We start from the raw sequence: 15,614 nt of genomic DNA, 5'->3' as shown, positions 1-15,614 counted from the left end.
TTTATCCTTACTGAGTATTTAGGGTCTTTGAGTAAACGAGCTCCTAGAGGAATTGAAAATGAAATAGCGAAAAAGTCCATGATCCAGTCTGTTGAATGGCTTTTAAATTGGGAACCCAGATCCCAAGCAGCCATATGAAATACTTGCAATGCAAATAGTGGCAGTATTAAGAGGCCAGTTATTTAAAGCTTGCTGAATCTCACCACCTCTTTTTCTATCGGCCCAGAGACAAAGTTTTCCTTTGGCAACAAGCTCATGGCCAGGGAGCTGGTGAGACAAACTCCTTTGGCACAGCACTGGGGAGTGCCTGGCGTGGTGGCTGGATGGGGCCTTTCTGGAGCCGCCAGCAGAAGCTCGGAGCTCACAGGCTGCCTGGGAGGCCGGGGTGTAGGCGCTGCTCAGTCATGTCAAAGACGGAGGGTCCGTGATGCTGTGAACCACGGTGCTTCATCAGGCGGTGGTGCATATGTAGCAGCGGGGACACGTGCCCTTTGCAGTTACTGGTCAGGATGCGGTTTTTTGCTGATGCATTAATTAAAACTCCGTGTTTTCCAGACCCACTAGCATGTGTGCCAGCTCTCACTTTGTCCCCATACCAAGCACAGTGTGTCCATCCCGTCTCTCCTGGCATTGTGAGGTGCCAGCCCCAGGGAAAGCTTTTCCGCACCTCTGTCTCCAGCAGCACCCAGGATTTGTCCAGGGGGAGGCCCCAAGAGGTGTGGGGTGCCTGTGTGTGGTACCTGATTCAAGCTCTCTCTATTCTTGTAAGGCAGGGGCACAGCTATGTCCCAAAATAGTCCCTGGCCTTATTTCTTGAGTTTATTTTTCAGCATGAGAACACTCAAAGCTTGGGTTTGTCCTTTTCTCCTTGCATGCCAGATGAGGCTGTGTATCTCCCCTCTGCTGGGACAGAGAGCAGGCACGTCACTTTTCTCAATGCCTGCTGTTGCCATCAAAGAGTTGATATGTGCCACTTTTCTGCGGGTGTTCAATTGCCTTTGAATTGGGGTCAAGGTGCTGGGCTTTCTTTTATGCCAACAGCACAAGTAGAAAATGGACAAAACTCAGACTGGTGCCCACGTCATACATGTCAGCACATCTCGGGCACATTCGGAGCCAGGGACACGGCAAACCACAGCCATGGCCTCAGTTTATTCAGGTACACGTATCTGTGTCACCAACAGGCAGTTTTTACAACGTGCAAGCACTAGTTCCCTCTTTTAAAAGTTTCTTTCTTTACTGCCCTTTTGACACCAGTGAACAATCTCATTTTGAGAAGATGACAGCAGACGGAGGAAGTGTGAGGTCAGCTTGGAGCACCCACCCGCTGACCTGCATTTATTGGAAAAACAGCTCAGTATTCCCCAGTACAGCTGTTTTGGAGCACCTCGGTTTTCTCATGTTGTTTTCTAGTAATTTATGAAGCAGTAGGTTGTATGGTTGGCATTATACATTATGAGCAATGAATCTTTCTGCCACGTTTCCATTTTGTCTCTCTCAAGGTGGCACTGGAGGTCCCTAGACAGAGCTGGAGGTTTCTAAAAGCCAGTTGTGTTTCACTCTGTAAAGAACTACAGTTTCACCACGCCAAAGCAGGAGAGCCACTGGGCAGAGCTTGGTGCAGGCTGGTGCTCTCAGAGGAAGAGGACATTTGCTGGCCACAATTTGAGCTTTTGGCCATGCAGTGGCTCAGAAGGACCTGGGTTCTCCTTGTTTAGACCCAGTCACGGAAGAGCCACCGCAAACAAACCACAAGTTGTTGCCTAATCAGTGACTGGAAGCAGATTGTGTGTGAAATCGCTCCAGCTTCTTTTCTCCATCCGTGGCCAGTTATACCTTGGTATGAAAAGCTAATTCCCACAACCAGAGCCAAGCAAGAACCAGCTCTAAGATAAGCTGCTGTTGAGATGATTGATAAGACTGTTTGCCTTTTTTTTTTGTGTGTGTGTGCGTGTGTGTGTTTGTTTTGTTTTATTTTTCAGTTGCCAAAGTCTGTGGAGATACTTCCCTACTTAAGTGACATAGGTGGTAAACGTCTGAGTTCACTGAGGGATGCCACGTGGGCAGGGCCATGTGAAGGACCCTGCGCACTCCACATGGGCCCGGCCAGGCACAGGACAGGTTTACCTCTGCGGCTTGCCCTATGCCCCATGTCCCACGCCCCATGCCGGGTCTCAACCACACGTTTCCGCTGGTAAAGAATCAGGGGATCCTGATCCTCAGGGCAGCGCTGAGATTCTGGTGCACAGCTTTTGCCTTGCAGCCAGGCCGTCACGGCAGCTGGCAGGCCCCAGGGCTGTCCCCATCACCCCTGCAGCGCTCTCCCAGCACAGTGAAGTGCTCACCCTCATGTGCACGCTTCTCTCATGCCACTCCTGCTGCCTGTATTCAGGCAATTGCACTCCCTGCCCCACCTGTTGAGGGGGAATTTACATTTTTATTACTTGTATTCAAATTCTTTCATACTTTGCTTCCTGCATATTTATGTAACTTGGTCTGTGCAGGTCTCTGCACCCATGCCTCACATTTCCACTTCCTGAATGCTCTTCTTGCCTTGCAACTCTTCGGCTCACGGCTGCGTGCTCTGCTGGTTTTGGTTTGCAGCTTGCACCCTTCTGCAAAGCCATGCCTGTCAGCCTGCTGCTGTGTGCAGCATCTCAGACACTTCAGGGGACATTAATAAGCACATCTACTGTGAAAGCCGAAATCCAGAGCATCTCCCAGAAACCCATCTGTACCCTGGGGAGCCGCCAGCTGCAGTAGGACACATCTTTCTAGGAGGACATCAGCTGTCACTGACTCAGTACTGCCAAGACAGCATTTATAGGGCTCTTCTTGAACCTGGCATAGCCCTGATGTGCTTTTCACTTGGGTCCACAGCATGGAGCCACTGCTCTGTGGATCACTCTTTATCTGGGGAATTTAGGTGCTGTGAAGCCAGCTCAGAGCCAGGATATCTTCCTTTTCTTCCTGATTTCACCTTCTTGTTCCGCCTTACCTTCCTCGACTGTCTTTAGAAACATGGGCCACGGGAACCTCGCAAACCTCTTGACAGGTGGCCCAAGGAGGGCTGGAGACAACAGCAGGCAGCTGTATGCCCATGCAGCCATGGGCTTGGTGGCACAAAGGAGGGACCAGATCTTCAGCAGCAAAAGGAGGGAGGTGTTTTTCACACAGTGATGTCAGGTGATGCCAGAAATTAAGGGGGAAACAGACCTGGGTGGGAGAAGGGAAAGTGGCAATAGATGAGACCTGGGAGGAGGAAGAGCTGGCTGAGGAAGGGGACACTCAGCTGGCTGCTCCCCCCCGCATGGCCTCTGCGCTTGTGTCTGCAGGAAGAAGCTGCCAGCCCCCGCAGACAACCTGGATGAGGCACCGGCGAGCTGGGATGAGTTGCAGAGGGACAGGTGCGTGCTGGTACCCTGGGCCCTGGCCCATCCGGATCCTGGATCCCAGACCCTGCCATTTCGGGCAGAAATGGCGCAGAAGTTGGAAATGCTGGGATACCAGAGGGAGAGGGAGCAGTGCCTGCACCAGTCTAGAACCATGTAGCAGGTGAAGCCCTCCTGCTGCCCCTCTCCAAAACCAGTGAGCACAATTTTCCCTGGAACAGAAAATGCTCTCTTGCTTTTCCTCTAATCAGACAGAAATATTCTCTTTAGGCCTAACTGGAGCACATTTAGTCTACACACAGTATAACGGGGTCACCCTGCTTTTATCAGCTGTTGAGAAATAACCTTTTTCTCCCATGTTGGAGGAGACAAGCTGTGCATCGTGCACACCAGGCCCTTGCTTCCTGCAGCCCCATGGGACAGTTTCGGGGCGAGCTGCCCTCACTGGCAGGAGATTACATGGTTTATGGGTTCAGGGGCTTGCTGCTCATTTCCACCCTGCAGTTCTTCCAATTGTCCTTCTCCCAAGAACAGGAAAGCCAACCTGGGGTCTTGGTGCTTTCCAAGTCCCTCTGAGGGCAGCTCACATCCAAGGGCAAAGATGAGGTTCAGGCTGGTGCTCCTGACAGCATTTTACTGAAACCCCCTTAGCATGTGTTCTTCTGATAATGCTAGCCAGATAAATATGGACAAATCCTAATTAAGGATCCTATGGGTTAAATAATAGGTGTTGAACCTGCTCTCAGGTTTTTCTATACAAGTGAAGTGCCTGACGGTCTCCCCACAGCTTGCCCGAGCGCATCGGTTCAGCCACCAGCCAGAGCAGTGCCATCATCAATGACCGGCTCCAGGAGCTTGTGAAGCTCTTCAAAGAGCGGACAGAGAAGGTGAAAGAGAAGCTGACCGACCCTGATGTCACCTCCGATGACGAGAGCCCTTCAGCATGTGAGTTCAGGTTGGGCTGTGAGTCTGAAAGAGGTAAAGCCAAATGCTGGGGGAGGAAATCTGGAGGTTTTTGGTGGGGAGAAGAGGGAGGTTTGCAGATGGTGTTGGTGGCCTTGAGAAGATCAAGCAATAGGAATTGTAATTTGGTTTAATGACCTAGAAACTGTTTCCCTCTGGGTAGCTCTGGGAGACATGATCTGTAAAGGCATTGCCTTAAACCAAATTGCCCTAAGAAGATCTTCTGCTGTTTAAAATAATTGTGTGGCCTCTCCCAGCCCCCTCCAAGCCAGCGCCCACAGCACCACCACCGCCCCCACCGGGAGAAGTGCCACCAGGGGACAAGGCAGCAGGCGACGAACACTACTGTGAGATGCTGTGCTGTGCCTTCAAGTGCCGGCCCTGGCTGGACCGCCTGAAGAGCTACCAGTTCCCCAGCAGCATCGACCCGCTCACCAGTGAGAGACGGAGCGCGGCAGGGCTGGGAGAACCCTGGGCGGGATGGGGGGGGGATGGAGGGGGGCAGGGGGCAGCACCAGCCATGGGGTGCTGTGGGGAAGGGAGGACAACTGAGCAAGGAGTGACTTAGAGCATGGAGCTGTTAGGGCGAGGTCAGAGGAGGCCACGAGGATGATCAGAGGGCTGGAGCACCCTCCTCGGAAGACAGGCTGAGGGAGTTGAGGCTATTTGGCCTAGAGAAGAGAGGGCTCCGGGAAGGCCTTACAGCAACCTTCCAGTGCCTAAAGGGGGCTACGGGAAAGCTGGGGAGGGACTCTGTCAGGGAGTGTGGTGATAGGATAAGGAGTAATGGCCTTAAACTAAAAGAGGGCAGGCTTAGATTAGATATAAGGAAGAAATTCTTTACTCTGAGGGTGGTGAGGCACTGGAACAGGCTGCCCAGAGAAGTCGTGCATGCCCCATCCTTGGAAATGTTCAAGGCCAGGCTGGATGGGGCTTTGGGGAACCTGGTCTGGTGGGAGGTGTCTCTGCCCATGGCAGGGGGTTGGACCAAGATGCTCTTTAAGGTCCCTCCCAACCCAACCCATTCAATGATTCTACGACTCAGTTTACATGCAAGCTAGCTGTAAACTCCTGTGTGAAATCCAAAGGCTTTCCTAAATGCTCCCTGATGGCTGCAAGTGCCAGCAGCACCACCAGGTGGAGAAGGAACAGCGTTTTTCTGCTGTTCAGTCTTCGTAGTGAGCAAATGCTGAACACGGCAGGGGAACCCAGCTCCTTCCTTAACCTTTCCTCATTCACAATGGGAGCCACCGGCACCAGGCAGGCAGAGTTAGCTCAGGGTAGCCTCGAGGGGAAAAAATAAAAATAAAAAATAATAAAAAAATAAAAAAGTTAGTATTGTGGGAGCAAAGCAAAACCAACTGTGACTGAATCAGCAAAGTTAGAAGAGGCTTTCTGATAGAAAGCAATGTACCCTGCAGCAGATAGTATTAACTTTGCATTAGAGCCCAGCTCATCCATCCTTCTGCTGGCCCCTGCTTGGCACTTGCCAGCAGATGCTATCAGCAGGAGAACCTGCGGTCTCCTGCAGGTTTCACCCTTGTGCTGGGGGCAGGCAAGGGATGAAATCCCCCCATATAGTAGGTTTGCATAACCAGGAGATGTGTGGCCAGCTTGTCAGGGTGTGTTTCCCTGTGCACAGACCTGATGTATGTGCTGTGGCTGTTCTTCGTTGTTCTGGCCTGGAACTGGAACTGCTGGCTGATCCCCGTCCGCTGGGCCTTCCCCTACCAGACGCCATCCAACATCCACTTCTGGCTGCTCGTGGACTACCTCTGTGACCTCATCTACCTGCTGGATGTCATCGTTTTTCAGACCCGCCTGCAGTTTGTTCGGGGGGGAGACATAATAGTGAGTGGCAGCATGCATTGCATCCCACTGAGTTGGCATGGCCGTAGGGACTTCCCAGCCCCAACCCCCCAGTGGTTGTTGATATCTGGATCAGGCTCCAGGCAATCCAGCAACCCTACCACCACAGCTAGGATTTGCCCTTCATCCTCCCGCTAGGACTGGGTGCACTCTGGAAGGAGTGCAGACATCCTTCCTGCCATGTAAGGGATAAGGTGGCAGTCTTTTTGTCTCCCAGACATATGTATTTTTCCCACAAAATCAGTATCAGGCCATCTAGAAAGTATATGGTCCGTGGTGCCCTGGTTCCCAGGCCAGGATGTGAGCAGTGACGGTGCTGCTCCATGGGGCAGTCCTGCCAGCAGGGCAGTGAGGCACGCCGTGCAGCCCTGGCACAGCTGGCAGCCTGTACCCGCTGACAGCAGACAGCAGAACAAGCTCTGGGTTTATTTCCTGGAGCACAGCTAGGCAGAATTCCTTAGCAATATGACAGGAGTGATTGCCATCTGAATGCATAGCTCATGCATCTGAGATAAGTGAAAACCCTTGGTTTCGTTTCCATAGCCAATTAAATAATCAGTGAGAAATAAAACCTTGGGGATACAGCCTTCCCACTGCTCACGCTCAGACAGGGAGGCTTCTCCTGTGAACTCTGACTTCCCTGGTGCTGCCGCTGCGGTGTGCTTCCTCCAGGGCGCAAAATGAGCAAGGGATATCCTGAGAAAGGATGGGAAGCTGGCCTACAACCAGGTCTTCTGCTCCTCTTGTTCTGCTCCCCTTCCTTGCACGATGGGAGCAGGTTCCTGGTTGTGGCACAGAAGGGGAAAGCCTTGCATGACTGTGTCGGTGGTGACTTTGCTCTCTAGAAGCGATAATCAACCTCTCTCTTTCTCTCTCTCTCTCTCTCTCTCTTTCTATTCCCCTGCAATTCCTAACCAGAGTGATAAAAAGGCCATGAAAGAGAACTACCTGCATTCACAGCGCTTTAAGGTTTGGCATAATTTTGTTCATTACTTTGTGTCTTTGATCTGCGGTATGGCTTGCAGTTCCACCCCACTGGGCCTGCAGGTTCTGCAGAGGTTTCTCTCTTTGTGCGGGTTTCAGATGGATGTGGTATGCCTCCTTCCCCTGGATTTCTTCTACTTCAAAGTCGGTGTCAACCCACTGCTGCGTTTTCCCCGCTGCCTGAAGGTGAGTGGAAGCGGGCAGAACCACGCAGACCACCATGCCAAGCAGACACAGAAGAGTCCCTCGTTGGTTTGTGTGGCTGTGGCTTGCCAGAATAATCAATGACAGGACGATTGTAAAGTCCTTGGAAGTCCTGTCCTGAAGGCCTTAGGGGCTGTCAGTCAATATTTCAACCTTATTATTCTTATATTTTATTAGAAGGGCATGTGCAGATGGGGCCGTGTCTGCCTGCGGCCGTTCACGCTGCAGGAGTGAGGCAGGAGGGCAGCCGGGGAGCTTGGCCGTGAGGGCGCTTGGAGCAGGGACGTGCCCTGGTTGGTGGCTCCTTGGGAAGCTGCGGCACACTGGAGCACACTGCTTTCTTTCTCCCCCCAGTACATGGCCTTCTTCGAGTTCAACAACCGCCTCGAGGCCATCCTGAGCAAGGCATACATCTACAGGTGAGGGGAGCAGCTGAGGAATCATTTATGGGGCGGAGAGATATTCATCACTATTTATCACAGAGGAAAGAGGTTCGCTTCGGTGCACACCAGTTCTGGCTTTCCAGCTTACTTCCCCGTGTCGCTGTACTTGCTGACACAGGTAGTGGTGATGCTCCTGGCTGGCCTTTTCCTCATCCGGGCAGACACAGAGGGGTGCATGGCTCCCAGAGCCCACGGCTGCAATTGCCATCCCAGCGTGGGCAGGGGTACTGGCAGCAGAGAGGAGTAACTGGCAGACACAGCACTTTTTCTTCCATTTCCTGAGCTGCAGGAGGGACTGGCAGGAGCCTAAGGACATGCTGTGTGCCTAGCATAAGCAGGACCTGTGCTGTCTGCACGCAGCTCATTGCCTTGAAGCTCCTATTTGCTGTCACTTGTGATGCCAGGGCAGATCTCATGTGTTTGTCCCAGCAGATGCCGTATCTTCATATCCCCTCCCCTCCTGTTCCCTCCTTTTTTTTTTTCTTTTTTTTTTTTTCTTTGCAGAGTGATTCGGACTACTGCCTATTTGCTGTACAGCCTGCATGTGAACTCCTGCCTCTATTACTGGGCATCAGCCTACGAAGGACTGGGCTCTACCACCTGGGTCTATGATGGGGAAGGAAACAGGTACAAGCCAAAGCTCAGGTCCCCATGTAGTACGGCACACTGTGATGAATGGGGGCAAGAAAGGAGATGGTTGGATGCTGCTGGGTTCATAAAAATCTCTGAGGAAAGGACTGGGGAGTCCCAGGAGAAGATGTGGAGCCAGCAAGAATGACAGGGACAAGAGGGATGGGATGTCCAGTATTACAGTGTGCTCAAGATGAGGAGGCTGTGGCTGGGCTGAGGCTGAAGGGAATGGTGTGTTGAAGAGGCTGAAAAATTGTGAGCCTAGCGCTAGGGAACAAGGATGCCATGGGGAGAAGAGAGCACTGCGTATGTTCCCATATGAGTACTTGGCTCATATTTGATGCCAAAGATTGCTGCCGAGTGATTAACGCCCACAGCTGTGTGTTCCACAACACAGGCAAAATAAAATACCAAATAACATTTAATTAATTTAGCACCATTCTCCTATGCAGTAAATAAGAGTTGGCTGAAAAAAAAAGGATTGTGCAAGTGCATTAAAGGCTTAGCGTGAGGTGTAGGTGGGGACAGTGACTGTCAGCCTCCCAGCCCTAGTGCTGGTGTTTCCTACCTTTGCAGCACTCAGCTTACCATGGCAATTTTGCGGCTACATAGTTATTTTGTGTGATACACATATGTGTATCTACCTCTAGGTATAGCATCCAAAGGAGTGCACAAGACCCATGAATCAAGAATTCACTTGACATCTCCAGAGTCCTATGCCAACAAATTGCTCACAAACCATTTTTTCCCCTGACTGTTTCTAAAAGTGTAAATGTTGCTGAAAATATGTTGTTGGTTTGTGGCAGTGAAGCTGAAAGAGGCAGAAAACATGCGTAGCCAGAGCAGCTGAGCCTCCTATGTAGGGGTTTCTGGTCTTTCCATCCCCCTGCTCCAGAAGCACCTGGGAGGGAGTCTGCAAGCCCCTTCATTTTCTCTCCATCACCCACAATTACTTTCAGCAACGGCTCTGGCTTGCTGTGGCCAGAGATGTGAGCTCAGTCCTGAAGGGTGAAACAAGTCTTAATGCCAGAAACATGATCAAGCTGCCTCCTCTGCTCCCCCAGTTACATCCGCTGCTACTACTGGGCAGTCAAAACCCTCATCACCATCGGGGGCCTGCCAGACCCCAAGACGCTCTTCGAGATTGTCTTCCAGCTGCTGAACTACTTCACGGGTGTCTTTGCTTTCTCCGTCATGATCGGGCAGGTGAGTGGGAGCCGCTGTCCCAGGATGCACACAGGGTCTCCCCGCCTTGGGTGGGGACAAGCTCAGTGGGGTTGGTCCACTGAGTTATTGCCAGGTTTGTCTTCCCCATGCAAGGGCTCTTTACCTGCTCAGCATCAGCAGAAGACAAAAAGAATTTGGCAGATGCTGAAAAACCCTTGTCAGGACACAGCATATGACCATGCTTGTGTTCTCTAGACTGCTTAACCTGCGTGGTGGATAGATGATGGCAAATAAACTCTCTCTTCCCACTCTTTCTGCCATTCAGATGAGAGATGTGGTTGGTGCTGCTACTGCTGGGCAAACTTACTATCGGAGCTGCATGGACAGTACAATTAAATACATGAACTTCTACAAAATCCCCAAAACTGTGCAGAACCGTGTCAAAACGTGGTACGAGTACACGTGGCATTCACAAGGCATGCTAGGTAAGAGCCTGCTTCAAGGGTCAACACCTTCATCACCCTCATGCTCCACAGGTTTCACTACAGTTGTTCGTCTGAAACGTTTTTGCCAAACAGCAGCCCAGCAAATAGCACTACGGGTTTGGGTGGGGGTGGGGATTATTTATCTCTTTTCTGGGCACGTGGGCTGCCAGTGGGACATGGAGCCATGGTGACCTGGTGTCCCCTGCAGCACAGTGTCCCCACTGTGCCGTCCCTCCTGCCACTCACCCCGTCCCCGCTGCCAGGGAGCTCTGGGCACCGAGCCATGAATGGGGAGAGCAGGAGCTGGCTCCTGCCACCAGCCACTGGGCACCAAGGGTGTGCTCCTGGAGAAAGCGCTGAAAACAGCTGGTTTTCTGCTCTTCATCCCCCAGATGAGTCTGAGCTGCTGGTGCAGCTGCCGGACAAGATGCGGCTGGACATCGCCATTGATGTGAACTACAACATCGTCAGCAAAGTGGCCCTCTTCCAGGTACCCTGGCAGCGCATGTCCTGTCCTGCAGCGTGCCTCCCCACTGGCACGGGCTGACCGCTGTTGGCTGTGTTTTGGCTCAGGGCTGCGACAGGCAGATGATCTTCGATATGCTGAAGCGGCTCAGGTCGGTTGTCTACCTGCCAAACGACTACGTCTGTAAGAAGGTACCGAGCCATCCAGATGCCTCCCTCCCCTCCTGGTGGCGCGGCCGGGCTGTGCAGTGCAGCACAGGGCAGGAGCTCCATGGCGCAGCAGGGCTGGGCCCAACCTGCACCGGGCACAGGGGTGCTCTGGGCAGGGCAACTGGAGCAAAAATGTCCTTGGCTGCAGCTCACCTCGTGCAAAGCCTGACCCCTTCTACTGCAGCCATGAACGGCAGGAGAGCTGGGTGTGGAGCTGGGGGAGGCTTTGGGGTCAGGTGTGGGTGCTCAGCAGTGAGCACCATCTGGATAAAGCAGCTGGAGGGCTTGCAGAAGGGTGAAAGGTCACAGGGGTTTCAGCGTGGTGTGGGGCAGGGCATCCATAATAAGGCCTTTGTTTCAGGGCAGCTCGCATAGCACCTGTCTCTGTTGCAGGGAGAGATCGGCCGCGAGATGTATATTATCCAGGCTGGACAAGTGCAGGTGCTGGGGGGACCCGATGGCAAAACCGTGCTGGTGACACTGAAAGCTGGATCTGTGTTCGGAGAAATAAGGTCAGCGAAGCACTGCCAGGGAACCAGGGAGATAAAGCCCCTGGACTTACAATGGTACAGCAGCCATTGATATGTCATGGGCACTTCCCATCCTGTACCAGTTGGTAACACAGTGATAGCATTTGCCTCCCTACAGCCCACCGTAAGTGGGACTGGTTTAAACTGCAATGTGAAAACTTCTGTTTGAAGTGACCTGTTTGGCAGGTCATTTTTTGTGTAGTATTTCATGCCAATGTTTCACAGCATTCTTTAGAAATTAGGCTTGGAAGATTTCATCATGGCTAAAAATTAACCTCTGAGTCCTCTGAAAGAGAGAGGTGGAGGCACGCAATGGGAACAGGGAGGTTTTAGGTTATGAACAGTATGCTGAGCTTGTTATTAGCGGCATTCACATCTCTCCGTGTTTCATTCAGCTTGCTGGCAGCAGGAGGAGGAAATCGGCGAACAGCAAACGTTGTCGCTCATGGATTTGCTAATCTTTTCATTTTGGATAAGAAGGACTTGAATGAGATTTTGGTGCACTACCCAGAGTCTCAGAAGTTGCTGCGTAAGAAGGCCAAGTGAGTGTGAGCTGCTTGCCAGCCCGTGTGTCCTAAAATGACAGAGCACGGGTTTGAAAGTCATGGGGAAGATTTCTCTGCCCTCAGCTGCAGCCAAGCATGGGTGACCACTCGGCACTTGCCCTGCCAAGGAAAACATGGCTGGTGTAGGGCTGCTGAAGTGCAGCAGGGACCCCGTGCTGCTCCTGCCATGTAGCGTGCGTGGAGAGCAAGGGACGTGCTGGGACCCATGCTGCACGTCTAATGGTGGTGTTTTAATCTATAAAACCTCATCACTGAAAGGCGGTGCAACTCAGGAACAAATAAGGCCACAGCATATTCATTTGGAAATCTGTTAACGTATTCCCTCTAGTTTTTAGCAGTACTCAAATTTGTTATTCTGTTCTTTCTAAGGTGTAAAAAGTCCCCATTCTTTAGAAGTCTGACTTTTCCTGCGTTACAAAATCCCAGCTAATATAATATATTCCTGGAATGAAATAATCTCTTGTTCTCCTCACTGTAGGAAAATGCTGAAAAACAACAATAAACCCAAAGATGTGAAAGGACAGCCTGGATCTCCGCTGATCATTCCCCCAAAGGCTGACACGCCGAAGCTCTTCCAGGCGGCCCTGGCTGCCATGGGGAAGGCGGGAGGCAAAGGGCGTCTCGCGCACCTGCGGTGGAAGCTCCAGGAGCTGAAGGCAATGCAGACAGCGCAGGTCAGTGTGGGGAGGTCAGAAATTCGGCTCTGCTTTGTGGGGTGATGAGTGGCTGCATTACCACTGGCGCCAGAGCCTGAGCTCATGTCTAACCTGGGCAATAGGAAAACCAGCCTCTCCGTCCTTCCTTTTGCTTTTCTCCAAGGGTGACAGCAGAAGAGCCACTGAAGGCACCTTAAAGAAATTAACTCCGGTCATCAGAGTTTGGAGTACTGTAGACAAATGGATGGGGGTATCCAGCAAATCACACACAGCCTCCATTTTCCTGCTGTCTGGTCTGGAGGTTTGCTTTGCAACAGAAAGGGGAAGCACATTGACTTTTTGCTGAGCTATTTGACAGCACTAAGCCTAACTCTAGCTTGCGGCTGAGGTATAACCACAGACTAGCATTTCTTCCTTGCCATGGCTATACAGCCACTCACAATTAATAGATTTGCCGGCAGGACGGGGGGTGATGCTGGCACCCAGCACCCACGGGGCAGTTCCTGCCTGAAAAGCTTTGGCAGCAGGATTTGGGCAGTCACAGCAGCAGGCATGCTGTCCTTCCCACTCTGTACAGGCTACGGGGAAACTGCCTTCACCTTTCAATCATCAAGTGAAAACACTGGTAAAAACTGCTTACTGGACTGGTAAAAACAGATTTTATGTCCATGCAGTCGCTGTTGTTCCTCTTCCCAGCATGGAGCTATGCAGGCTAACACATCTGAACTTGTAAAGCCAGGGGGGTGAAACAGCAGCTGATAGGGAGTGCCCTGTGGCCTTGAGGCTGGTAAATATCTAGGGAGACACCAAACACTACTGCATTTCTGCAGTCCTTCACAGAAGCATGATGAAGTTTCAGGCTACTCAGTGCTTGCCAGTAACTGATAGTGGGTTATCAGCAGCTCTGAGCAGGGATGCTGCGGGCTCCATACAGTCATGGCAGCAAGACCTGCTGTTGGGGGGGGCGCACACATCAGAGCTGGTAGGGTGGGGGAACCCCTAGAGCAGGATGTCCCTCCTCAGGGCATGTCCCTACACCAGCTCTCTGAGGCCACTGCAGCTTCGCTCTGACGGAGCCAGGGCTTGAGGAGGGGGCAAGTCTTGAGCTGCCCTTGCATGACAACACCTCTGCAAAACCTTTACCAAGACAAAATCGTCCAGGAGCAAAAGGTGCTGGCATGCAAGAAAGTTTCATTGTACTCATCCTGTCTTACCTCACCTCAAGGTATGAAGGCTGTAATCCAGCCACCTTTCTCACAGGGATCATCTTGGGCAGCAAGGTGAAAACCCCCACGGTGAGCTCAGCGCAGTGAAACTCCCCCAAACACCTTTGCACAGCACAGATGACAAGGTTCGGGGTGGTGGCTGAGGACCTGCCATGGACAAAAGTTTCCTGGTGATGATTTTGCCTTTTTTTGGATATTGCAGGATCCCAGTTTCAGTCCAATCCCACCGAAGTCACCAGTGCACCGCAGATCTCCTACTGCTTCCCCCAAAGCAAGCACCCCTCCGGGAGAAGAAATATTCTCAAAATCTTCTGATAATTTAGTCGCTATCCGTGTGATTTCAGCAGCGCAGGAGGACGAAGAAATACTTGCTGCTGAGATTTCGCAAAAAGAAGAAGAGGAAGAAGGGAAATGAAAAATAAGCGGATCTGGGGGCTGGTGGCACAAGTAGGAATTGGACAAATGCCTCAGGTAGAAGCTTTTAGTTGTTAACGATTCCTGCACAGTGGTTGTAGGCTTCGCTAGCTAAGTGCTGCAGATGGGCTCTGCCTTTCTTCTCTGCTTAGTCCTTCACCCACTGTTGTCAAAACCCTTTGCCAAATGACCCAGAACTATACAAGATTCCTGTGCTCATTCTTACCGAGCATCTGTATGAATAGTCCCTATATATATCAGGCCAGCCCTCTAGCCTTGAGATCTTACAGAGAGGGAACGCAGAAGAAAAATCGCTCTTTACAGCCCTGAGTGGTTAATGAGTGTGTGTTCAGATAAAGCATGAGGTTGTTCACCTCCAAAAGCTGAGTCACTGCACGGCCAGAAACAAACACCAGAGGAAAAAAAAAAAAAGTAAGAAAAAAAAAAAAAGATTCCTTTGTTGGACTTCAGGCAGCAGGAGGGTGACTCATCTGGAAAGGATCTGGACTCTGCTCGTAAGCCAAGCACAGACCAAGTTGTGCAGGCCCACAGGCCGCCGCAGCTCCCTCAGCCCCGGGTGCCCTGGCACACTGTGCCTGCTGCCGCCAGCAAGCGCTGCTCGGGGAGCAAATCCTGGCTGCTTCCAGCTGCCCTCCAGCTGGGACAGGGCAGAGGAGCGACACAAGGGCTTCCCCAAGCCACTACTTCAGGGTCAGGCCAGAGTCCGTGGCGTGCAGAGCAGCGTGTGCATCCTGGGCGCCGCAGCGACCTGCTCCAGCTCCAGCGGTGTCTCCAGGCCCACGGTCATGCTGCTGTCTCCAGGTCATGCTGCTGGCTCTCAGCCCCTTTGCCCCCGGGGAAGCTGCTCTGGCCCCATTCCCGCAGCAGCTTGCAGCGAGTCTTTCTTTCCTGTGGAGGAAGAGATGTGGCTGAGGAAGCTTCAGCTGCTCAGCGAATACCAACAAGTGCTGCAAGTTTCACGTGTCTGCCTGTGACACATCCCATGGCATAAGGGTGGCACACCCACCTGGGTCCCTGGGAAAACCCCAGCTCCCATCCGAATTCTGCTGGCTCATCCTCATGTCATGAGGGGTTTTTCCTACCTTTCCTACTGAGCTTTTTTTTCCTCTCTTGGAAAATAAATGGGTTTCTGTGGTGGAAAGAGAATATATTTGTGTTAATTGGTGATGGCTTGCTCTCTTTTAAAGAAAACTTCAAGGAATTCCAACATGCCGCTTGGGCATCTGAACCCACCACTGCCTTTAGCGTTGCAGAGGAAAATCTGACCTCATCCCCACCTCCCTTAATCTTTAGTGATTTGCAAGTGCTTTTCAGTATACAAATATTTAAATAAGCAAACCAGGAAACGTGGCAAAGTCAAACCAGGGTTCTGATTTGCTGCTACGATTT

At 51.8% G+C, this 15,614-nt stretch overlaps 1 protein-coding gene across 1 annotated transcript in view; it reads left to right on the top strand.

The window, feature by feature from the left end:
• Positions 1-15,238, top strand: part of CNGB1 (cyclic nucleotide gated channel subunit beta 1) — a 34,306-nt gene extending 19,068 nt beyond the window's left edge. Inside the window, exons 18-33 of the mRNA XM_067004532.1 lie at positions 3,336-3,407; positions 4,180-4,337; positions 4,613-4,792; positions 5,998-6,206; positions 7,143-7,193; positions 7,308-7,394; positions 7,767-7,831; positions 8,360-8,482; positions 9,550-9,691; positions 9,978-10,137; positions 10,530-10,627; positions 10,711-10,794; positions 11,206-11,324; positions 11,738-11,884; positions 12,387-12,582; positions 13,993-15,238. Coding sequence (XP_066860633.1) covers positions 3,336-3,407; positions 4,180-4,337; positions 4,613-4,792; positions 5,998-6,206; positions 7,143-7,193; positions 7,308-7,394; positions 7,767-7,831; positions 8,360-8,482; positions 9,550-9,691; positions 9,978-10,137; positions 10,530-10,627; positions 10,711-10,794; positions 11,206-11,324; positions 11,738-11,884; positions 12,387-12,582; positions 13,993-14,205 — 2,104 coding nt within the window. The 3' untranslated portion in view covers positions 14,206-15,238. The remainder of the gene's footprint in view (positions 1-3,335; positions 3,408-4,179; positions 4,338-4,612; positions 4,793-5,997; positions 6,207-7,142; positions 7,194-7,307; positions 7,395-7,766; positions 7,832-8,359; positions 8,483-9,549; positions 9,692-9,977; positions 10,138-10,529; positions 10,628-10,710; positions 10,795-11,205; positions 11,325-11,737; positions 11,885-12,386; positions 12,583-13,992) is intronic.
• The last annotated feature ends 376 nt before the right edge of the window (positions 15,239-15,614 follow it).

This window comes from Anser cygnoides, chromosome 12 (assembly GCF_040182565.1).
Source record: "Anser cygnoides isolate HZ-2024a breed goose chromosome 12, Taihu_goose_T2T_genome, whole genome shotgun sequence".
Classification (NCBI taxonomy): domain Eukaryota; kingdom Metazoa; phylum Chordata; class Aves; order Anseriformes; family Anatidae; genus Anser; species Anser cygnoides.
Note: the sequence above shows the minus strand (reverse complement) of the source record. Positions and strands in the feature narration are given on the sequence as shown.